The sequence below is a fragment of the Talpa europaea genome, assembly GCF_964194135.1.
Source record: "Talpa europaea genome assembly, chromosome: 7".
NCBI classification, from domain to species: Eukaryota; Metazoa; Chordata; class Mammalia; order Eulipotyphla; family Talpidae; genus Talpa; species Talpa europaea.
The window spans coordinates 132,873,634-132,898,453 of NC_140074.1; the positions used below are offsets into that span (position 1 = coordinate 132,873,634).

The 24,820-nt window shown below is 57.2% G+C and overlaps 1 protein-coding gene across 1 annotated transcript; it reads right to left on the reverse strand.

Moving 5' to 3' along the window:
* Positions 1–6,351: 6,351 nt before the first annotated feature.
* On the reverse strand, positions 6,352–17,683 carry FADS6 (fatty acid desaturase 6; the record flags this gene model as incomplete). The annotated part of the gene is made up of 6 exons (XM_084237069.1): positions 6,352–6,501; positions 7,005–7,184; positions 8,061–8,248; positions 8,813–8,993; positions 16,695–16,861; positions 17,521–17,683. 6 exons carry the CDS (start codon positions 17,681–17,683, stop codon positions 6,352–6,354), a joined length of 1,029 nt encoding a protein of 342 aa, XP_084093195.1.
* Positions 17,684–24,820: the final 7,137 nt, after the last annotated feature.

Below are 24,820 nucleotides of genomic sequence, written 5' to 3' on the forward strand. Positions count from 1 at the left end.
CGCGCCGCGCCGCCCCGCCGCGGAGCCCAACCACAGGCGAGACCCCGCCCCGAACCCCGCCTCCCACGCTCGGGGGGAGCGGTTTGGCGACTCCACCCTCGTCCTCGCAAGGACCACGCCCCCCAAAAAAGAAGACCGCCTTCAATTCCCCCGCTACCGCGGGCAAGCAGCCCTCCGGGACTTCCGGGCCGTTCGTGACTTAGTAAATTTCTCCCCAAACTTCCTCCTCCCTCCCTCCAATTACCTGGAGCCCGGGGCTGCCGGAGGACGAATCCTCATCGCTGTTTCAATCCCTCAAAGGGAAAGCCAATTAGAAAGGAGTTTATTTTGCTTAGCCCCGCCCCTCGGTCCTCGTCGCTCTCTGATGACAGCGCGGTGAGCTCAGCCAATCACGAGTCTGATTCGAAGAGCGACTCCCCGCCCATTGGATAACAATCACGGAACCCGGAAATCTGGAAAAAAGGGGCTCCCGCCGGGAAGTAGCCGCCCTTATCCCCGACTCCGGCGGGTGCCCTTCGGGTCGCGCCAGGGAGAATCTTGAGCCCCGGAGGGTTTGTTCCGCCCGCCTTCCCGTCCGTGGGCGAGGGAACAGGGGCGGGGCGGCGTGCCCCAGGTACTCAGGGCAGAGCCAGGCCCTCGGCCTGTCCCCGGGCTGGAGTCGGACGGGGCGAGCGAGTCGCTGGCCTCCGGTGCAGCCTTCACGGGGGGCCAGAAGCCGTAGCCATCAAGGTAAAGAAGCTCTTAAAGCAGCATTTCATTTTTTCTATTTTTTTAAAGATTCATTTATGCATACAAGAGCTGGGGTACAGGCCAGAGATGTTGGGGGGGGGGTGAGGGGATTCACCAGAGACAGAGTGGGGAGCAGAACAGGCAGACTGACTGAAACACACTGCTGAGGGGAGCAGCGGGGAGACAGGAGAGGTCTGCTGCGCCATGTGGGTTGCTCCCTGGCTGGCTGGGGATTGAACTCGTGCTGCAGAGGCTGCGGATTGCTTCATAGTGCGGTGCTTAATCCCTTGCGCCACCAGGGAGGCCCTAAAGCAGCATTTTAAAAGACCAAAATTGATGTAAAGAATCTTTAATTAGCAAAAAGTATTTTTAAGTGACAGGATCCGTCATTTAAGCCTTTTCTTCCGCGGGCTTTCCTGTCAAACACTGGACACGCCTTTGCTTTCCCACGCTGCACGAGCGCCCTTTCTTGTACCTCCATCCCACTCCAACACTTCCATCATTACTGAGTCGTTTTAAATTATTTTTTTTGATAAGGGAGAAAAGCCCAAAAGAAATTTAGTAATATACCTCCTGCATATGGGGGAGACCCAGCAACACTGAGTAATTATCTTTTGAAGGATGGGGCTTATATGTCTTATTAAAATGATTATTATGTAAACACCCCCGTGTAGAGTAAGTGAAGTGGTCAGACTTTTACACCATTGACCTCTGTGGCTATCACCTGCGGCCTTGAATGCAGAAGGCAATTGGGAGCTTAGGCTCAGGGTATACATGTCTGATGGTGGCCACCCTGGAGGGTGTGGGCATGTGTGAGTGTGCACACCTGAGCCTAGAGGCCAAGGCTATAAGGGCGGCATCACTGAGACAGGAAAATGGCTACTGCGGAAAGGTCCCAAGAAGACCAGCGATGGCTATGAGGAAGAGACCATGAGAGCCCAGAGAGAAGAGGAAAAGCATACAGATTGGCCAAGGGCTGGGAGGCCTACCAGCCTGCGGGCTTGCCCACAACAATTGGCATAGAAAGAGCATTAAAGCCTGAAAAAGGCCCTGAGAGTCCAGGATGTTCCTTTCTCTGTCTGCCCAAATGGATAAGAGAACCTGACCTGTGCCTGTGCCAGGTTGCCCCACTGCACACATTATTCCATCTGTAATAATCTTTTATTGAAGTATAACAGAATAGTGTACAAATCACAAGAGTACTGTTTGATAAATAATTACAACATGTGACCACCTCCCAGATCAAGAAGTGGAACATGATCAAGACTCTTGTGCCCCTCCTAGTCACTTCCTCTCCCTCCTATTTTGAGTTGTAATAAGTGGTTGTGTTTTTTGCCAGCCCCCACTAGTCCAAGAGTAGGTAAACTATGGCTTGCAGGTCAAATTCTACTCGCGGGCCTCACTGGTGGCACAAGGGATTTTAAAACGCAACCTATGAAGCTACCCGCAGCCACTGCAGCACAAGTTCAATCCCGGGCCAGGGAGGTGACCCACATGGCACAGCAGACCTCTTCCTGTCTTTCCCACTGCTCCCCTCAGCAGTGTATTCCAGTCAATCTGCCTGTTCTGCTCCCTACTTGTCTCTGGTGAATCCTCACACACCACACCCCACATCTCTGGCCTGTACTCCAGTTCTTATATACATAAATAAATAAATCTTTAAAAAAAAAAATTCTACTCACAAGCCTGCAAGCTAATCATTTTTACAGTCTCAAATAGCTTTAAAAATTGTAAAGAACAATATTTTGTGACCAGCAGGAATTACATAAATTTTTAAACGTTTTATTGCAACATAATCATATTCATTTCTGTATATCTTATCTATGGCTATTTTTGCACTTCAATGGCATGTTTGAATAGATGTGACAGATACCATATCCTTCACAAAGCCCAAAATAGTTACTAGCTAGCCCTTTATGGAAAGTTTGTCAACTCCTGCCCCAGTCAGGGCGCTCCATGAGGTTGGGCCCCACTATCATTCCTGTATCCCCAGAGCCTCACCTAACACCTGGCAAAGAAAGGATGTGCATAAAGAATTAATGATCAAATCATTTACTTCTTGCACATGGGAGGCAGAGGTGGAGACTGAGGATCAGACACCCCAGAAAGCCCAAGGGCTCCCTACCCAGAAGTAGTATGTCCATTGGTTAAGAGCATGGATTCTCAAGTCAGACACGGATTTGAATCCTGTGATTTACAAGTCATATGACGTTGACTCCAAGTCTGATTTCGTCTCACACCAGTATGAGGGGGAACAAATGTAAAAATTTGTCATAAAGGTTAAAATCAGATGGCACAGATAAAAACATTTGCCATAAGAATTGTGAGGAGGGCCTCCCGGGTGGCGCAGCTGTTGAGCACCAGGTTGCAAAGCTGCCCGCGGCCTCTGCGGCGCCAGTTCGATCCCCGGCTGCTCCCCGGCCACCAGAGGAGGGTCCCACATGGCGCGCAGACCTCTCCTGCCGCCCGCTGCTCCCCTCAGCAGTGTACTTTGGTCCTTCTGCCTGCTCTGCTCCCTGCTCTGGCTCTGGTGAATTCTCTCACCCTCTCGCGCTTCTGACTGTACCCAGTGCTTGTATAAATAAAATCTTTAAAAAAAAAAAAAAAAGAATTGTGAGGAGGGGCCTCCCTGGTGGCGCAAGGGGTTAAGCACCACTCTATGAAGCAATCCGCAGCCTCTGCAGTACAAGTTCGATCTTGTACTGGGAGCTGGCCAGGGAGCATCCCACATGGCGCAGCAGACTTCTCCTGTCTCGCCCGCTGCTCCCCTCAGCAGTGGATTTCAGTCAGTCTGCCTGTTCTGTTTCGTGCTCTGTCTCTGGTGAATCCTCACACCCCCCACATCTCTGGCCTGTACCCCAGCCCTTGTATGCATAAATAAATCTTTAAAAAAAAACTGTGAGGAAACATTGGCTATCGTCAGCCATATTATCACCTCTCATATACTGTAAATTAGACCTTTGGTCTCTGCAGAGCCCTGGAAGGTCTCTGTCCCTTCCCCTCTCAAGCCCGGAGCAGTCTCAGCCAATACCCTCAAAGTAACAGAACACTGAGCCTCAAAACAATCAAGTGATTGTTCCCAGGTGCCAATGGTACAGCCAGGTCTGGTTCCAGGGCCTTCAGCTGCTGCCCCTCCCCACCCAGGACCAGATCAATAACAACGACTCATTGGTTCTGTATTGCTGATGATTTTAATCATTAGCCAGGACTAAGCAATGGGGCCTTTTCTGACATTGCATTTTCCATGTGGAGAATTAGCAGTTTGATTAATCGCACTCCTGACCTTAGGCCATTTCTGAGGCTAATGCATTTCAAAAGAGCAGCAGTAACAGCCAGGCAGTAGGCCAGGGAGGCTGCCAAGCTGCCTCCCTCCAAGAGGACTGCTGGATGCAAAACTCTGCCCTATCAGTCAGCCTCCCAGCAGGGAACAGATGGCATACTCAGAAGGGGTGATTGAAGAGAGTTGAATGAAGGAACTTTGTATAGACATGTGAGGAGGATTAAGGAAATGGTGAAGCACCCCTCAGCCAGCAACAGCTGGAAGCCACTAATTCAAACCCACCCCCCACCAGGCTCTGCAGGAGCAAAAGGAGGGAGCTGTGTTGAGACCAGTGGGAGCTGTAGTTATGGGCAGGGAGGGTGCCCCGGGAGCTGTGGTCTTTGGTAGAGGAAAGCAGGATGGAGACAAATGGGAACAAACGAGGGTAAGTGGCAGCTCCCCTGCAGCGCCACCTAAGGCCGCTCCAGAGATGCTTCTCCAGTAGATGGAGAATGCCATCCCTGCCACTTGACTCCTCCAGCCACCCCATTTGCTGGTATTTGGCCTCCCAGCCTCAGGGTCACATGCCCTTCACCGGTTCTAAGGCCTTCCCTGAAGAAGGCAATTACGCGCTCAAACATGACCTGCCTGTTCTCCAGCAGCAATGAGTTGGCCCCCGGATGGCGTCTGGTGACATCTGGAGACACTTTATTGTCCCAGCTTGGGCCGCTAGTGTCTAGTGGGTAGAAGCCAGGGACGCTGCTGAACATCCCACCTCCAGCCCCGATGACCAAGGATGATCCGGCCACGGGCCGGAGGTGAGAAATCCTGTTTTGAACTAGGGGCTCTGGCCTCCTCTGTCTCTTCCTCAGCCTCCAGCCCGGCCCTTCCTTGCACTCTCCTGTTCAGCCCCCAGGCACGGCAGCTCCCAGCCTCCTCTCAAGTCTGCTCACTAGTCTGAGGCCAGTGAGGTCCCCTCCCTCTGGCTGGCATCGGTTCCCTAAAGCCCCCAGATGCAGACCACCTTTTCACAGCCAACCCAGGCCTGCGTCTGCGCCCCATCCCCCTCCTCCCTCCTTTCTCTCCTCTCTAAGGCCTTCTGTCCCCTGTTGATCGGCAACACCACACTGAGCAACAGGAGGCGTGGAGCAGGCTGCACAGTGCAGGACGCTGCTCAGCGAGCCAGCTCCCGGCGTTGTTATTGACAGAGTAATCATACAGCACCGGCTACGTGGGGAAGGAGAAAAAGGCGGGTGAAACGGAAAATGTGCTTATGTCCTCTAGGGCTTTGGGGAGACAGGAGTCTGCTGGCCAGATAATTCTTATCTGCGTGATGACCAAGGGTTGTCATCGAAACCATAACCCAGGTCCCTGCCATGGTTCCAATCTTATCAACAAGGCATCCCGCCGGTCAGCTTCCCCCCGCCGGCATTCCAGGATGCACACCCTTCGGGCTTTCTGCTCTTACTTGATTTGAAAGGCACCGTGTAAGGTGGGGCTCCCCTAACTGACGGACCAGGCAGTTCTGGCCTCGTACAGGGATGCAGAACTGCAGGTAACGAAAATGGCTGCTTGGGGTGGGCAGGCCCACAGCGCCCCAGACCCTGTCCCCGGCACCCCTGCAGCCTCAGCCACCCTCCCCACAATTCTTCTCTTGGAATTGATCATTCTTGCAGGTCCCCTCCTCCACCTCAGAGAGCACAGCAGACGTTCCCTCGAGCTAGCAAGGTCACACTCAGAGCCTGACACTCCCCCCTGTGTCCCCTGGTGTGCTCTCCCCGCACAACACACACGCTCACTGTCGTCTCGCAGAGGCTGTGGTGGTCTGGGAGTGCTGAGCGAGTATCTCGAGCAGGTTTCTCTGGCCGGGATGCCAGGAAGGTTGGCCAAAAGAACCTGCTCTCTGTGGCCCCGGGGGGGGGGGGGGGGGGGCGGGGAGGGTGCCTTAGGAGCCAGAGCCTCAGGAGCACAGGAAGACATGGAGGCCCCAGCTGAGGAACAACCCTGCTCTCTCAGTGCCCCCTTCCAGCCTGTCCCTGCACAGAGCCCCTCTCGCCCCCCGGCCCTCCTCCTTGGCCCCACCAAGGCTCAGACAGAGCAGGGGCAGCTGGGGAGGGAGGGGCCCAGCTGTTGAGTCCTGAGGGGAAGTCAACCAAGGGCCGGGCTTTCCTCCAGATCGCCTCAAAGCCCAATGAAGTGAGCAAGGCGGGTGACCTCAGGCCCCCACAGGAGCACCCTGCCTCATACCCCCGACTCCTGCCTCTACCCACTGCCAGCACCCTCTGGGGAAGGGCTGCGCCCCAGCTCCGGGGATGGCAGCAGAAGCAGCAGAGCCGGGTGGGGGCAGGGAGGGTCGCCCACCCTCACTGCAGCCCCACCAGCTCGGTGATGGGGGGCGTCTGCACCATGAACTCCTCATAGCGGCTGAGAAACAGCCGGAAGCGGGCCAGGTAGGAGTCCTCGTTGTAGGGCAGCTGCTTCTCCCGGAGGAACTGGGACACCACGGGCTTCACCTGCCAGAAGATGGGGGAGGCCGCTGAGCCGGGGCTGAGGGCAGGCCATGGCGCCATGTGGCCCTTCTGCCTCTCCCGCCGGCCCCTACCAGGCCCTTCCTCTCCAGGCCCCAGCCCCTATCTGCACGTCCCACGAGGCTCTCTAGGCGCTGGGAGAATTCCTGCTTCCTCCCTCCCAGCTGGGGAAAGAGGCTTCTCCCCAGCAGCCTCCCTGGGGCGCCAATAGCAGGACAGGCCTTGGCATCAGGGATCGGCTCAGCTCCCTTTCACCAAGCCCCGTGTGCCCAGCAGAGGCCGTCGGCGGAAGCACCGCGCCTCCCACGCTACACACGCTGAAGCTGTGGCTCCAGAGACGTCCGTTAATTTGTCCAGAGCCTGGATCAGAAACCCAGAAATCCGCGCTGCTGCCGGCGCTCTGGCCGCTGTCCCCCCCCCCAGCGGGGGGGTCGGGGGTCAGGTTGCTCACCCTCTGCTCTCAGTTTCTTCGCCCCAGCCCCACCCACCTTCAGGCACATGTTGTCCGAGAGCCCGGGGAACAGGTGGTGCTCCACGTGGCAGCTGACGATGGAGTGGCCGAACGCCCAGTCCAGCACCGGCAGCCGGGGCAGGTTGAGCACGCCCAGGCTCATCATGTGAATCCGCCGGGGCTTCGTGTCCAGCGAGAACATGGGCAGCCCGATGTGCTGTGAGAGACACACGGGGGACGTCCAGGACTGGGCCACCGCCCTGCCTCCCCCTCTGCCCATGCCTGCCCCTCCCCAGCACATGGAATGTGGGGGAACATTCTCCTGCCTCCCTCCCCGCTGACGCCGGCAGAGCTTGAGGAGCTGGCGTTCCCTTGTCTGGGTCTGCGCCATCCGGCCCATTTCTGGGCTTCTCTCCACATCAGTGCGATGAGGGGCTTGGCCCGGGCACCCCTCAGGTCCCCTGATGCCTGAGACTGCCCACCGCTCGCTCTCCTGTGGCTGTGCCTTTGCCTCTCCCTGGGCGGTCCCCCCTTGCTCTCTCTTCCCCAACATCCTGCCAAAAGTTCACGTTTCCAGGCCCTGGTGCATTTCTTTCACTTAACGGGAGGAATGCACAGATGCTGCTTGGCCAGCGCCCTCCTGGCTCGGACGTGGAGTGAGCTGGCAGCCTCCCTGCAGAAATGGCTGGGCGCTAAGTGCTGCGCCCTGGCCTCCATGAACGCCGACGCCTCCAGCTCCTCCAGCCACCTGCCCAGCGGCCCCCCTTCCGCTGGCTTTGGGCTTATCATGATGTGCACCCTGATGGCAGAAGCTGGGGTCCTGATCCCTCATGTCCCCATGGCTTAACCCAGTGCCCTGTGTAGAAGATGCTCCTAGGAAACCTCCCATCCACATACGAATGCAGCCAGGGTTGGGGAGAAGCAGAAGCCTCCCCTAGGACTCTGAGTGACGAGTGGACAGCGGGGGATCTGGGAAGGAAAAGGGGTGCTTCCTCTGGTGGCCTCGCCTCAGAACCCAGAGTCCAGCCCACAGTCAGGCCCCTGGGGAGTGCTCCCCAGAGCCCCCCAGTTCCCAGGGCAGGGGAGGCCTCACCTGGAAGATGTTGACGTGGAGGTAGGGGTGGGCCAGCAGGGACCTGGTGACGAGCATGCAGCTCAGGGCCGAGCCGGGGCTCTTGAAGCCAGACACGTTCAGGAGCAGCCAGTAGTGTGAGTAGAGGCCCAGGGAGATGAGCCCCAGGGAGCGCAGAGCCAGCCTGGGCTCCAGCTTGCACAGCCGCTCTGCCAGAGAGCCAGGAGGGGAGTGAGGGCGTGGGCGAGGCCCAAGCCCCCCCTGAGCTGGCCCCTGGGGCTCTGGAGGTTCAGTTCAGCCACATACCGGCCAGAGAATGATGCACCCACTTTATGGATAAGGAGAGGGAGCTGGAAGCAACTTGCCCCAGGCCCATAGGCCCATGTGGTAGCACAGGATGGCCTGGGGCTACAGCCCAGAGCCCGCTCCTCCCCCCAGGACTTCACCCCCTCGCTGTAAACGCCACAACCAGCAGTAAGTGCAAGGCCTACAGAACCTTTCTCCACCTGTGGCCTCACCAGGCTTTCACATCACCCTTGAGGAGCAGGTCAGAACTAAGGCTCAGAGAGGTTAAGCAACCTGTCCATGGCCCCCAGCCGGGAATCGGCAGGATCAGACTTGGCCCCGGGGCCCAGGCGCCACCCACCCTGCCCGGCCATCTCAAAGTCCCTGCCAGGCCCTCATTCAGGACTCCTCACTTCCCCCACCATGCCGGGAATGGAAGGAAGGAGAGGAGGGCCCGGGCTTTGAGGGCAGGGCGCTGGCAGACTCACCCACAGCCACCAGCGGGGTGATGACTGGGATCAGGAGCGGCGCCAGGAACATGTAGACGTAGCGGTTGAGGCAGGGCAGCCGCCACGTGCTCGAGTCCCCCAGGCCCAGCACGTTGGTGTAGCCGTGGTGCATCTTCACGTGCCCGTACTTGGCATACTCTGCCGTGAAGGCCGTGCAGACCTAGGGGAGTGGAGAGGGCACCAGCCCCGTCAGGAGCGGTCGAGCAAAGCGGGACATCTGGGAGCCTTGAGAGCACCCGGTCGCCCCCACACTGCATTCTCAGGACCCCCAGCTCATAGGCCTGACCATCAACTCTCTGTGACCACAGGTGGCAGCCAATTGAAACATTGTATCCACATGGCCCTTGTGGAGGTGCGCCAGCTCCCCAGATTGCCACTCAGCCACGGACCTGAGGAGCTGCAAAGCTGAGAAAGCGACCAGAGGCGCAGGGGAGCTCCTGGCGTCCCACTGCAGTTGCTTTGCGCATTTGGCTCGAGCAGCCCCTACCTCATGATGCAACTTTGCGTTCCAAGCAGCGGGACGGCTAGGGAGCCGTCTCCCGAACTGTCCCTAGTGAGGGGGCCCCTTGGGGGTCCAGTGTGACCGTCTCCCTAGAGTTCCCAGAGAACTCCCTAGAGTTATCTGGCTTTTTCACCCTCATGGGGGTTTCCTGAGCTGCAAAAGCAGCTCGTGACCCCAAGAGGAGCAGGCATTTGCATGCAAAAGAGACACTGAGGGGTTTCTTAGCAGATCTAGGCAAAGGAGCATGCAGAGGGCAGTCTCTCTGTTTCCTCTAGGCCAGATCTGGCTAATCTGGAGATGCTGCATGTCTGTGTCAGGCAAAACGTCCCCAGGGCGTCACCAAGAGGCAGGCAGGAGCCCCGTGTGGAGCGCGGGGTGCCCTTCACTGCATGGTCTGTTCACCTAGGGCCTTGGGCGTCAGTGGTGTTACGTGGGGTAGACAGAAGCAGAAACAGCTCGAAGGAGGCCATGTGACCACCCCAGGGCACCCCAGGGCTGGATCAGAGATAAGCACAGACTCCTGAGATAGGCCATTAACTGCAGCAGAGCAGAAGCCTCCAGACCGGGCGGCAGAGCCCAGAAGAAGACAGAAAAGGACACTGGCTCTGCGCAGGCCACAGAGGCGCTCCCTGGCAACAGGGAGCTTGGCACTGCGTCTAAAGGGCACTTCGGTTGCACAACAGATGTGGGCAGATGTGGGCAGAGGTGTCGAAGCTGTAGGCTCCCCTGCCCCTCCCCCTCTGAGGACAGAGGACAAGGAGAAATGCTAATTCAGCACTGCTGTGAGGCCCCTGACTGCCCTGGGGTGGGCGATGGAACCCCAAGGGGCAGGTTTTACTCTGGTTTTGTAAGCTCACAACGGGACAGAACCTGTTCCAGTAAACAAGCAAGCACAGCCATCTGCAAAGACTTAACATCTGAAAAGTCTTGCCATCCATGCAACATCTGCTGCCTGTGGGCTAAGCTGGTCTCTCCACCCTGGCTGGAGACCAGGGAACGGGATAAAGGAGGTTTAACCACGGGTACTGGGCTGCCCCTGTGCTCTTTAGGCAGGAGAGAGAAACCTCAGCCTTGCCTTCCTCTGCCCAGAGAGCAGAGGTCAAAATAACTTATAGGAGCAGGAGCCCCCGTGGAGAATATATGTTGATGTTGGTGACCCACCGTTGCTGCCCACATACACTAGCACACACCGGTGTCTGCCGGAAGGGCTCTCACAGGGTAAAACTACCAGGGTAAAACCTACAGGGTAAAATCTCCCGGATTCACACCCTCACTTTGATCTAGTAAACTCTCGAAGTATCATGGAGACTTTATTTCCAGCTAGCTCGGGGAGAGACCGCCAGGGTGGGCAGGTCACATGTCAATTAAAGTGCCGGTCTCGTCCAGGCCTGCGGGTCTCTGGAGGGTCTGCCTGCTTGAGAGTTTGCACCCACCAGGGGCTCAAGGTTGGTTCAAGTGGTGGCAGGCGCCTCTGGCAGCAGGCACAGGGGGCACGGTGGAGTCGGCAGGGGCCTCGGTGGCCAGCTGGCCCCCTCCAAGGCCCAAAGGCTCCACTCTGCCCCCGCCGCTGGAAAAGCAGTGGTCTGGAACGGCCCCGCCCCTGCACGCCTGCTCCCAGGGCTGACCTATCCGCACTGCTTTCTTCATCAAGAAGCATTCGCTGAGCACAGCAGTCTGCCCGGGAACAAAGCTGGTTTTCCTTCTGGCACAGCTCTGCATCTCCTGGCCGGCCCGACCCGAGCCGCATGCCAGGAGCCCGAGCCACACTGAGCCTTTTTATACAAATAACAGATCTGAGGCGATTTCTGTAACACTGGAATTCTCACTCCCATCTAGATAGTCTTTCTGACGAAGGGGAGCAAGGGCGGGTTTGGGCTGGAAGACAGAGAACCGGGCCCAGGGGCCCAATGCCCGGAAGCCACTTCCTCAGAGGTGGTTGAGAAATGGACAGTGCTGCTGCAAGGGGCCACTTAAATCCCCCAAGGATTCCACATTGAGACCTAGAGAAAGTTCCAGAAGCCTCAAGTTTCAGGAAGACAGAAGAGCCCCGATCTCTCAGCACTCAGGCTCTGCAAGAGGGTAGACTGTGGGATTCCTCTCGACATCTTCTCTCAGCTAAAACACGGGACCCCCCAAATCTCTTCCATTCATTTATCCCCTCACTCAGTTTCTGTTCACTGAAGCACCCCAGACCTCTGCCGGTGACCAAAGTAATCACCTAAGTTAGGTAGTTTTTAAAATCACTTATTTTTTGACAAGGTAACCTGTTTATGGAATTCGCAGATCATAGACCCTCCCACCCCGCCCTGCTGCCCGTCTCCCTCCCGAGGGGCCAGGGCGGCCCCCCATCTCTCAGCTACTCTTCTCTACCATTTGCCTCTCTTATTTTTTTTAAATGAACCCTATATTGCGAGATTAAAAACCATCATGACAAAATTACAACACCAAGTTGGGTTTTATGTAGGTCGCTGTACCCGACGGGAGGGGTGGGGCGGGACGAGGCAGGCCTGCGCCCGGGCGGGTGGGGGGCAGACCTGGGACAAGTGAGCAGTGGGAGGAGGAGGCATCAAAGGCCAAGGTCAGGGGTGCAGCTTGGGGACCGGGCACAGTGGGAACACGCAGAGACGGGACAGCACACGCAGAGGGGCGGGAAGGGGTGTGGGCCTTCCAGGGCCAGTGTCCCTCAGGCGGGAGGGGCCCAGCCTGGCGTGTGCCCAGCTCCCCTCCCTCCTCCCAGACCTCCTCTCGCTCATTTCCAGGGGCCAAGCTGCCCCCTTCACGGCTGGCTTTACAGTGGTGGGGACTCCTGGGGTTCCGCGGGCTCGGTGATAGGTTTGTCCGACGAAATATGGGTCACCCAGTTAAACAGAAGCTTCAGATAAGCCAACCATTTCTGTGGAGGGACACCCTAAAGATGACTTGCATTCTTGTTTATCTGAAGTTCAAGTGCAAGTGCACATCCTGGATTTTTATTTGCAACATCAGGCAGCCCTCCAGTGTGCCCTCAGCTCTCTGTCAATATAGGGGTGTCTCCGCACCTCTGGAGAAGAGAGGGACAGAGCAAGAGGGGCCTGAGGGCTGCATCCTGACCAAGCGCTGGCTGTGGTCAACACCCAGTCCAGCGCGCCTCTGGGCATGCTCCCTGGGGCCCTCCGGCTCCCGGGCTGGGCACAAGGATCTCCTTACGCCTCTCTCTCCAGAATCCCGCTTAGACGCCCCCTAGTGACTCCAGATTTCTGTGTGTCCCTCATGCCCTGTGCCCTTCCCATATCCAGACCTTTGTCTCCCTGCTCCATTCAACCGCCTTCCTGCTTCCGTGCCCCTCCAGACCCCGCCCCTCTGGCCACGCTTCTCGGTCTCAGCACTGATGACATTTGGGACTGGGTTCGTCTATGTTGGGGCAAGGGGCTGTCTTGTGCCCTGCAGGGTGTTGTTTATCGGCACCCCTGGCCTTCATTACCACGTGTCACCAGTTTGACATCCAGTCAAGCCTGTACTTTGCCCAGAGCCCCTGCCACGCCCCTTCTCTGCCCACAGAGCTTTGCCCCACCTGCTCCATGCCCCCGTAGCGCCCACCTGCCCTGGCCTGGGCTGTACCGGGCACCAGATGAGCAGTCGTGGGCAAGTGGCTGACCCTCCCGGACCAGTGTCTCCTCATCTGCAAAAGTGGGGCTAACAACAGCTTGGACCTCATGGGGGTGCAGCCTAGCAGTTCATGCGCAGCAAGAGCAGGCACCAGCACGTGCTACCGGTTCCATCAGGACCGAGGCCTGTGACGTCACTCCTCACTTGACTCTGAGCCTGGGGGAACTGGAAGTGGGTCTTGTGCACCCCTGGTCCCCAGCACCCAGTACCCAGCAGGAGGCCTGGCAGGAGCAGCAGCTAAGTGCCGGAGAGAGTCTGTCTCAGCCGGCACCCCATCCACCAGCTCAGCCCCCAGAGCTCCCCATCAAGCCGGCCTCCCGGCCTCCCTCTAAGACTCCTCTCCCGGCCACTGCCCCAGACCTGCCCTTCTCTCTTCTAGCTCTCCCCTCACCCCTGCCCCAGCCTGGGACTCAGAGATGTCACCCACTGACTCGAGGAACGGGGCTCCCGTCCTGTTTCCAAGATGTCCTGTGAATCTACACTCACTTAAAATCAAGCCATCTTCACAAACTTATATTTTGTACTGCAGGTCTGGGTGTGCCTCGATCTAAAACTTTTAATTAAAAAATTTTTTAAAATCATAGTTGAAATGGACCCTATGGCTCCTCAGGTTAACATCCCGTGGGGTTCAGGAGGGGACAAGCAGAGAGGTCAGTGAGATGGTCCAGAAGATAATGGCCTTGCCTGACTCATGGGATAGAATGTTCCAGAACCATGCGGCCAGGGGTTCTCAGCTCTCTTTGCTCCACCATATGGGGTCAGATGCGGTGACAGCATTCCCAGTGTGATGCGCCTCTCCCAGGGCCAGACGGGGGCCTGTCCCACCCAGCCAGGAGCCCACAAACCCCAAGACAAACCCAGGCAAAGCTGGGTGGCCAGGACAGCCCATGACTCAGCTGGCACTGAGGCTACGGACTAGAGGGCTGGGCTATTCAAAGTCATGGTGTCTCCTGAGGGTCAAGGTTGGGGAAAAGCACCAGCACTGAGTGCCCGGAGGCCGAGTGCAGAGGCGGGGACTCGGGAGGGGCCAGGGCGCCCGAGGTCCTGGGCGGCAGACTTGTCCCTGGTACAACATGGGGACGGGGCAGCCAGGGCCACGCCAAACAGCCAGCTCGACACACAAACACATACTCTCACACACAAACACACACACTCACATGCAAACTCAGGCTCCACGGAGTTTTTCAGCCCCACGTTCACCCCTCAGCTAAGAGACACAAAGGCCGAACAAAGCACAGGCAGCGGATACCACTAAACCCTTCCCACACGCTCCCTCCGGAAGCCCGGGGAGCGCCCCGGGGTCTAGCCCAGGCCCTAAATGGAGATCCCAGCTGTTCCATTTCATGGCACACTGGCCTCCTGAAGGAGGAAATGTTGTTATTCCTGTTTATGATCCAAGGAAACTGACACTTAGTTGCCGACTTCAGGGACGGCCACAGGCCCAGGAGGCCAGCGGGTTCAAGGTTGTGCCCCTGACACTGCCCCCTGCCCAGTGGACAACACCCAGCACTCCACTCGCCCTGCGGTGCCAGTGGGCAGGGAGTGCTGGGCCATCCCCTCCCCCACAATGGACCTGGACTCTCCCCAGAGGGTGTCCAGGGTTGAGCCCTATGGGAGGGGGAAAGCAGGTGCCTGCGTGGGGCCTGAGGGACAATCCGCCAGGGACCTGCCCACACCAGCCTGTGGGTGGCACGCACGGAGGAGGGAGCCAAGCTTTCCCCCATTCCCACGAGGGGGCTCACCAACTTCTAGACTGACCCTCCATCAGCCGGCTTCTCCCTGGACCTTGTCCCCTGTCACCTGCAAGGTCACTGTCAACAAATATTGACAGAAGACCAAGCAAGACCTGGACTGGGAGCTCAAGAGACTAAGAGGCAGAGAGGAGGCTGCTGCTGGGGCCCGCAGGGACCAGACAGGCACAAGCGCCATCTGGCCTCCCTGGCTGGGCCCCTCAGGGAGGTGACACGCTGTGATTGAGGGGGTGCTCTCCAATTGGGGGGTTGGGAAGGCTTCTTAGTGGAGGCGCCCTGGGCTGGTACCTTCACTCGGCACCCACAATAGCCCCTGTGTCCCCCAGGCATCTGGTGGGGATGGGGTTCTCAAATTTTTGTGGGGGTCAGACTCACCCAGGGGACTTGGTTAAAAAAAGAGGCTTAGGTGTCAAGCCTGGGCCTCCAGGTCATTCAGTTGTACCCCAAAGTTTGAGGTCACAGGTCATTTCTGCACGATCTAATTCCCTGCGGTCAGTTAGTCCAAACTCCACAAGCCCTGCTCACTCTCAGCTGCCCCCAGCTCCCGGCACCCGGTACAGATGCAACAAATGCAAACAGCTACTGCAGCTAGTCCTGGTGATGGCCATCCCTGCTCTGCCTCTCCCCGACCATCCTCGTGGGGCCCTTACTTAGGGAGCACTGCCTGATTCCAGGCCTCAGAACCTGGCTAGCACCAGAGCCCTGGGGTCCCTGCGAAGGAAACTGTCTTGAAATGGGCCCCAAGGATCTAGAAGCCCCTGATCTTCTTGTCCTGCTCCTCCGCACTTTTAAAATGCATGCGGGTGGGGGAGGAGGTGGCAGAGGGTGACAGGAGTGCCAGGTAAGAGACCTCCCTCCTCTCAAGAGAGGGGTATGATTTTATAAAAGTCACGTGAGTGTGTATAAATAAAGTTTATATAACTACAAAAGTTAACAATTGAGTTAACTGGTCATGGTCACTGTCCCTGGCAGAAAAAGACTTTTTCTGGTGCCGGGCTACTTCATGGTTCAAAAGGGCCTTGGGGGGCCTCCCTGGTGGCGCAGGCAATTGAGTGCAGCGCTTTGAAGCTGTCCACAGCCTCTGCAGTGCTGGTTAGATCCCCGCTGGCCTCAGAGCAACCCACATGGCAAGCAGACCTCTCCTGTCTCGCCCGCTGCTCCCCTCAGCAGTGTATTTCGTCAGTCTGCCTGTTCTGTTCCCCGCTGTCTCTGGTGAATCCTCTCACCCTCCCGCGCATCTGACCTGTATCCCGATTCCTGTATAAATAAAATAAATCTTTTTTTTTTTTTAAAAAAAGAGGGCCTTGGGGAGCCCCAATGAGGGTCCCCATGAAGGGAGGAGGGAGAAGGTTGAACAGGGGAAGTGGAGAGGCCCGAGACTAGTCCAGAGAGCAGCAGGACGACCAGAAACTTTGTCTCCTCTGCCCTGTGGGGAGGTAAAAGGCTGAGGCAGAATGGAAAGGAGTGGAAAGAGCAAAGGCCAGAGAGTAGAGGGCCCTTCCTCAAGGGGACCCGGGGGAGCTCAGCCATCAGCAGGCCTCAGAGGCACAGGATCCAGAGCAGGGCACCCCCAACGCCAGGCCCTTGTCCGTGGTTCTCATTTTAACCCTAATTGCAAATCCAGGAAGCCCAAAGGTTATAGCCAGCGCACATGAACCAAGACCTTCCGGCCACAGGTGTCCTGGTAGGAGGAGGAAATGATGCCCACCTGGGCCAGGGCTGCAGCACGGCAAGTGGAAGGAGTGCCCAGGCCACCGCCAGGACACGTCCACTGCCAGAGGAAGGCTATCCCTCATGCAGCTCTCTGCCCACCCAGCCTCTCCGACACACACACACACACTCACACACGGTGGGGCAGCCCTGCACACCAACAGCTAGGCTTGTGCCCAGGTGGGCGCACACAGCTGTACACGCCTCCTCACCACCCCCAGGGTACCCACAGCCCCACCACCCCCAGGCTCACCTCCACGAAGAAAAGTGCCCAGATCTTGCTCCAGCGTTTGGACTCGGTGAGGGCACCGTGAGTGGCCAGGTGGCTGCCCTTGACAGTGAGCGTGTAGTGGCACACACCCAGGATGGCAATGCCCAAGGCGAAGACCAAGACATTCTCCGAGCGCAGGCACAGAAACCCTGTAAGGAGAGGGGCAGGGGGCAGGCCGCAGGGTCCTCCTCGGATCTTGGGGATCTGGTCCAAACTCCCCACCCCCACCCCTGGGAACCCAGGTCAAAGCTGGCAGGGGGCCGGGACCTGCTGCACCGGCAGAGATGTGGCAGGTCCCGCTGCGGGGGATGGGCTGGCACGGTCCATGGGATTTGGGATAAAACAGAGCCCCATTGACGGGTCAAGGAGGCTGAAAGAACCACAGCCAGGCCAGGGCATGGAGGGGCCTGGGAACGCCGAGGGGCAGCCCAGGGAAGTACAAGGGAAACTCCCCGCCTCCCTCCTGGCTGCGCTGCACCCCGGTGTCCCCAGAGCCCATCCTCCCCTCCCCCGGGTCCTCCCTGCTCTTCTGACCTCCTCCCCGAGCCTCTCAACTTTCCCCTCCATGCCCTGGGCTCTCCAGCCTCTTCCTCCCAGGGAGCCAGCAACTCTGGAGACACCGGGCAGGACACCCCCAACCAGACTTTCGGGTTTGGGCGTCACCCTGGTTGGGAGGTCCCGGTCACTTGCCATCTACTCTTCCCGCACCCCCCGCGCCCCCTGCCCCCCACCGTCTCCACCACGCACTCCCCAAGCCCACCCTCCACCCGGCCGCGCCCGCCGGGGTCACCCGGGCCCGCGCGCTCACCGGCGGGCAGGGCGAGGACGCCGAGCGCGAGGATGGCGCAGTCCACGCCGTGGCGCTCCCACCACGAGCTGGCGCGCACCACGTCCTGCACCCGCGCCTGCAGCTCGCCCAGCAGCGCCTCGGGCCCGCCGCCCCCCCGGGGCTCGCCGGGCGCGGGCTCCATGGCGGGGCGCGCGGAGGACGCGCAGGACTGGCCGCGCCTGGGCGCCGGGACCCGCGCTGGGCGCGCGGGGCGGGCGGGGCGGAGTCACGCGCCCGCGGGGGATCCCGCCCCGTGGCCCGTGCGCGCCGGCACCCGAGCGCCTCCTGCCGCGCGCGGCCCACCCGGCCCGGGCACCCCACGCGCGAGGGGCCCAAGCCGCCGCGGGGGGAGCCGGCAGGGCGCGGGCACCGGGAGGGGACCCGAGGGCGGAACCCAGGCCGAGTAGAGGGGGCGGGGTAGGGGTGCGGGGCCGCCCGGTGGGGATCCCCGGGACTCCCCCATGGCCTGGCCTCTCAACTCCCCGGTGTCCCCCTGCTGGAGCCCCGCACCCTGCTCAAGCAGTAGCATTTTCACCCTGAGTACGCGGCTTGGTAGCGCTTAGCTGGCACCCCCGCAGGTGACCCCGCTGTTCCCGGCGCCTCCACCCTCAGCCTGGGCGCCGCGTTCCGGCCTCACCTGGGCGCTCCTGCACCAGCTGTATCTGCAGCGAGCGGTGCTTGGCACGTGAGCATCTTTCAACTCCTGGGCAGAAAGTTCAAGGACTCAGCTCCTCCCGGGTAGTGGGGTTCCCCCTCTGAGCCAGCTTCAGCAGCAATGACCCGGGGGGGGGGGGTGCCTCTCCAGCCCTTGATTTGGGGGTAAGCGTGGACAGCTATAGGGAAAACACCTCCAGAGTTCGCACACCCGTGGGGTTCCTCTGCGCTTTCATAGAGGAGGCCACGTCTGAACCCAGGGTCAGGACCAGGGCCACAGCAAGCCTCCCCCGAGACTTGAGATCTGCACTTACCCTCCTACCCACTCCGGCCCCCACCTGCCCTGGAGCCTCGCCTGGGTCCTGGGAGGACCAGCCACGGGGCTCTGCAGACTCCCTTCTGCGCTTCCAAGCAACTTTCTTCTTTTTACTTTGTTGGTTTGACTTTCTCCTGATGACAGAGGAGAAACCTGTGAGGGGGTCAGGGCCGCTAGTCACTGGCTCCTTCTGTCTTCCTCGGCGTTTTCCTTCATGAAGTCTGAGGAGTTGATCCCTCCAATTCTTTATAAAAGGATTTTACAAAGATTTCTCTACCGGGTTGGTGTTCTAAAGGGTTTACAATCTAAGAGACCAATTCTCACGGTGCACACGTACACAGGTACACACAGATACACACACAGGTGCACAGAGTAGGTTTTGATATCCCCACCCCCCTTCACCAGAGGTCCTGAGAGATGAGCGGGTCTCCCAGCCACCCACCTGCAGTTACTAAGCAGCACAGCTAGAACTCAAGGCCAGGACAGCACCCTGAGTCCCGTTACCTTTTTTTTTTTAAGATTTATTTATTTATGCATGCAAGAGCTGGGGTACAGGCCAGAGATGTGGGGGTGAGAGGATTCACCAGAGACAGAGTGGGGAGCAGAACAGGCAGACTGACTGAAATACACTGCTGAGGGGAGCAGTGGGCGAGACAGGAGAGGTCTGCTGCGCCATGTGGGTAGCTCCCTGGCTGGTTGGGGATAGAACCCGTCCTGCAGATGCTGTGGATTGCTTCATAGTGAGTTTCTTAACCCCTTGCACCACCAGGGAGGCGCCCCTGAGTCCCATTATTTTGTGTTTATATCAGAAATTCCTGAGATGGAGAAAAGGGAGATGTGCCTCTTCCTTCCTAGCCCAACTTCAAGTCCCTCCCTCTCACATACACTAGAATTTTTAGGGCAGGGTTAGGTACAATTTTAAAATGCACCTGTAATAATAATGTGTAATATTAAAATGTTGTAAGAGCAGAATCCCACTGCTTTTATTATAAGTTAGGGGACTTCCTGGTAGCAAGAAGCCTGTCTCCAGGCCTTGCTTACCCCCTGGCATCTAAGTGGCACTGTCAGGAGGCAAATGCTCATGTCAAACAGGAGCAGAGAGAAAGCAGGCAGTGGAGGAGCCAGTAGTCCTGAGGGTGGAGCTGGCTGGCTGCTTCCCTGGAGAGATGCCAACTTAATTTAGAGCAGATTTAAACCTGGGGGGAGTAGAAGGGAACAGGTATTCTGGGTCCTCAAGGCACAGAGCAGGAGTGGAGTTTGGGAGATTGTTAGGTGAGGCAGGAGAGAAAGGTTGAGAGAGGCACTGGAGGTGCCAAGAATGGCAAACTGAGAATGTAGGGCTTATCCCCGCAGGCGAGGGAAGCCAGAGCTGGCTGTAGAACAAAGGAGTGACTTGTGCAGTTGGTGATTAGGAAGGTTCATCTGGCACAACAGGGTAGCCACTGGGATGCAGGAGACCAGTGGAGACCGCGTGCCCTCACGCAAGAGGGAACTGAGGGTGTAGATGTGGGGGGAGGGGCTGTGGATGGGAAACAAGGTAATAATAAAGTAAGAAAGATGAAATGACAGCTCCCAGATAGCCTGTAAGCACATGAAAAGATGCTTGACATCACTAGTCTCAAGGGAAATGAAAATTAAGACCACAATACCATAATAATAATATTACTAATAATAATAAAATGAGTGAGATGGCCCTTCAGACCCACCTGAATGGCTAAAATTAAATAGCCAGACAGTATTAAGTGCTGACAGGGGATGTGGAGCAACCGACTTCTTATTCATTGTTGGTCAGAGTATAAAGTATACAATGCCTTTGGGAAACAGTTTGGCAATTGACCCAGCAATGCAGCTCCCAGGTAGTCACCCAACAGGAATGAAAACAAGTATCTGAACGGTCATAGCCACATCATGCATAATGGCCAAACTGGAATTGGCCTAATGTCCATCAACAAGAGAATAAATGAAGGCACGGTGATGCATTCATACAACAACACACAGGACACGAAGGAGAAGCCAGACAGGCCCCAGTGCAAACGGCCTCATAGTTGCAGTTTCAACCCGACATGAAGAGGAACTTACCCGATGATTCCATTTATAGTTCCAGAACACCTGGAACTGGTGTATAGTTCTAGAAATCATACCGGCACTTGTCTGGGGAAGGGGATGAGGGGATATTAGTTGCAAAGGGGCAGAGGAAACTTTCCGAGAAGATGGAAGTGTTCCGTATCTCCATGGTGAGTGTTTACACGGGTGCGTTTGTGTGTGAAAAGTCACCTGCCTGACACTCAAAATGGGTGCACTTTATTATAGTTAATTAGGCCTCAATAAAGTTGATTAAAGCAAAAACAAAATAGCAAGGGAGGTTTTCATATATACATATATAGTATTTTATTTATTTATTTTTGTGTAGAAAAGCTGGGGTATAGGACAGAGGTTGGGGGGGCGGTGAGAGGATTCACCAGAGACAGAGTGGGGAGCAGAACAGGAGGATCTACTGAAATACACTGCTTACGGGGCCAGCAGGGAGACAGGAGAGGTCTGCTGCACCATATGTGGGTCAGCTCCCTGGCCAGGGCTCAAACTCAGGCCATCATGGTGATAATGCTGAGACTTAAACCCTAGGCCACCAGGGAGGCCTGAGGTTTTCTTCAAAAATGCAAAGAACTTTATAAAAGTTGAACAAACGCATGCCCCAGGCATGGACTCAGCAGAAATGCAAAGAAACATCCGAGAACATTCGTAGCAACGATGAAAATAAGCAAAATCTGGGGACCATGCCAATGCCCCCCAGTAGTAAGATAGTAAGGAAAGTGTGGTCTCTGCATGCTGAGGGGTGCTGGCCAGCCCTCACCTAGCGTTGAAGGAGATGAACCAGATACCAGAGCACAAACTCCACTGGAATCCATCCATGCATACCCAGTTCAAACACAGGCTGAGGACGGGGAGGTGACCAGAAGGGCACACAAAGGGGCTTCTGGGAACTGGTTGTGAGTTATCCTTGACTGCGTTCCATTTATAAAAATTCATCACAACACATTGTTATGACGGGTGCCTTTTCCTGTGTTATAGTTCTTTTTTAATATTATTTATTGGAGGTAACATTGGTCACATCACCGCATGTGGTTCCGGGGGGCAGGTTCACACCTCCTCACATGTGCTGTGTGTTATATTTCAATTAAAACATTTGCTTTATTTTTAAAGTTGCTAATAGTATTTTCTTCGAGGTATAAATCACAAGGTAGACCTCATAAATCCAGCACAGGGAAAGGGTGGGCAAACAGGGCGGGTATCTGAGTTTCTGTGATGATGGACAGGTACCCCTTCAGCTGCCAACAGTCTGGGTGACACCCCCAAACTCTTGCCTGTTCCTGTCAGTCTGCCCTGAGCTCTCAGCCCCTGGTGCTCGGCTTCCCACCCCCACCCCCATGCTGTTCACAAGGTGAGAATGAATTGGGAGAAGAAGCCTGGTTTGCAAGGCTTGGAGCATGGCCAGGTGAGCTCCCATCTTGACTCTGCGCTTGGCTTCTCCCAGCAGGCCCTGGGGCGGGTGAGCCAGGCCAGAGCAGGTCCCTTAATCTCTGCCCACAATGGACTGCCAGGCTCCTGCTGAGCCAGGCCTGGGGCTGTCTGCTCCCCTAGCCACCCTCCCCAGACCTGCTTCTGCCCACACGCAGCCCTCACCTGTCTGCACAGGACTCGGCAGTCCTGTGAAAAACCTGGCTGTGGGATCCAGCAGGCTTACCTGCCTGTGTGTGACCTTAGTTGAGCGACTCGGCCTCTCTGAGACTGAGTACCTTCGTATATGCTACAAACCAGACATCTAAGGAGTGAGAAATATGCCCGTGAAAGCTTTAGTATTTTCCTCCTGTGCCCGCTGACCAGTAGCCTGAGGTCTAAATTGCTCAGCCTGGGCTTTGAGGGCCTCCAAGTTCCAGCTCCATCTTTGATTACTCTCCTGTTTGGATCAGAACGACTGCTCACTGACCTCTGCCCCCTGACCTCTGTGTCTATTCCCAGGGCAATTGTGTCTCCCCTTGACGCCTATCCAAACCCCACCCACCCTTTGGGGCCCTAGTGACTTCAGTCACCCCTCTAAAGCTTTGCCAAATTCTCCTGTATTTCACTCATTCTACGGATTTTCCTACTGTGTGCAGGGTGCCCCAGCTCGTGTCTCACCCCTCCTCTGACCTTGTGGTCTACCACGGCCTTGGTCATCAGCTGCCACGCATCGCCTGGCAATGATTGCTCTCAAACGTGATGATCTCGCGAGGCTCCCGTGCGTGCCCACATCCACATCATCTGCCTGTGTTAGTCAGGGTAAGTAACACAGGCTGTAGCAAACAACCCCAAGCACCCCGCAGCTAACCACAACACAGCTTATGTCTTGCTCACGTCACGGTGTGATATGGTTCAGGGCTGACTTGGGACGCAGGCTCCTTCCATCTCGGGATGCCTCTGTCTCCGACACCAGCCCCGCTGTTGCTGTGGAAGTGGGAGGGAAGCACATGTAGGCTTAGCTCCAGGTCTAAAATCTGTATCCCAGGGGCCCGAACCCCGGAATGCTTGGGTAGGTGGCCCAACCCAACCACAGGGAAACGTGGAACTGGAGCTTCCTGTGTGCCCAGGCAAAGGAGGTGGCATCAATGACCACACTACCCCACTGCTCCACACGCTCCCTGAGGGCACCAGCCCTACAGCACCCTCTTCATGTTTCCCTGAACCCCCTCAACAGTGTCCAACCCACCTGACTCCCCACACACACCATCATGCCCAGATCGGTGCTCAGTATTCACCAGCAGGTGAACAGATTCAAAACAGACTGCCCAGTGGAAAGGGGTGTGGACTGATGGACACACAGGGCCTTCCACACTCTGAACAGCTCCGTCCCCTTGGAGTCTGGCCTGGTGCCTGGCACATAGTAGGTGCTTACGAAACACGTGTTCAATAAATGAATAGGCGGGTGTGTGGAGAGACTTAAGAAGACAGGCTCAGGAGAATGGAAGCAGGGGATAAAAGTTTAAAGAAACACTAGATGGTGGAGAAGATTCTGGTCCAAGCAGAGATAGGTGAACCTCTCCAGACTTCAGCTTCCAGCCCCAAAGGACTGAGGCCCATGGACCTACTCAAGCAATAATAGCATTCTGGGGGTGCCGCTGGGAGTGGGAGGTGCCACAGGGGGTGAGGGGTGCTAGGTGATGGTGGGTCTGGCCTTTCTGGAACCTCCGGGAGTTCCCCAGCCTGGGGCAGCGATGATTCCTCCCTTCCGAGATTCCGATCTTTATTTGCTGGGGTTCATGGGGGTTAATTATTGTTGTGTTTAGGGTGGGTAGGAAGGAGCCCTACCCTGGCCCCAGGGCCTTGAGGGGGCCCCTGAGAGTCCCAGTGAGTTTGGAGACCTGGAGGGCAGGTGCTGGGAGCCTGGGGGGCAGAGGGTGGATCAGGCAGGCACCTCCTCCAGCAGTGGGACCGTTTTATGCTTTCAGTGTAAGCAGCTAAGTCCTCAGCCTTCCTTGCCCTCCCATTCATGCCACCCCCCAAATCACCAAAGACCCAGGGGCCAGCAACATGAGGCAAGTGGCATTATTCACAGGGGTGGGGCTGGGCGAGCTGGGGGAGAAGTAGCCGGCCGTGGCTCAGATCTTGGCCAGTTGAGAGCGGGACTGGCGCGCTAAGCGTCGTGGCTCGGGCAGGGCCAGGCCACATCACGCTGCCCCAGGACCACGGCTCCGGCCCGCCACAGCTGCTCGGCTGCATCCCTCCGCTTTCCCAGGTGGCCAGCCCTTCCGCCAGGACGAAGCCAGGTTAGTGAGGGCCAGGGTGGCAGGTCAGGGAGTGAGAGGGGTGAGGAAAGGGGCATCAGCCTTGAGCTGGTGGGGACACTGTGGAGGCTCTGAGGGCAGTCAGCCTGACCCCCTGGCAGGAGACGGAGGCCCAGGCTAGCCACCAGGCCATGAGCAACTTGAAAACCCAAGGCTGGAGCTGGCAGCCACCCAGGCTCCCAACTGAGGGTTTTTCCAGGGTCACCTTGTTCCTCCCCCTGACATCATATCCTCACCTCAATCTGGTGTGTGACTCTGGGGTGTCGATTAGCTTGAAGAACATGTTAAGCCTGGGGAAGGGACCTGGGGGTCCCGGTGCCAGGGTTGAATAGGGATTGAAGGCTGAGATTCTTGCATAGCGTGAAAGCCGAAGATAGTGAGTGGGCCCTGGGCGCAGACACACCCAGGTTCCAGCCCTTGCTGTGTGACCTTCAGTAAGTCACTTGATGTCTCTGAGCCTCGATTTTCTTGAAGAGTATTTGGAGTGGAT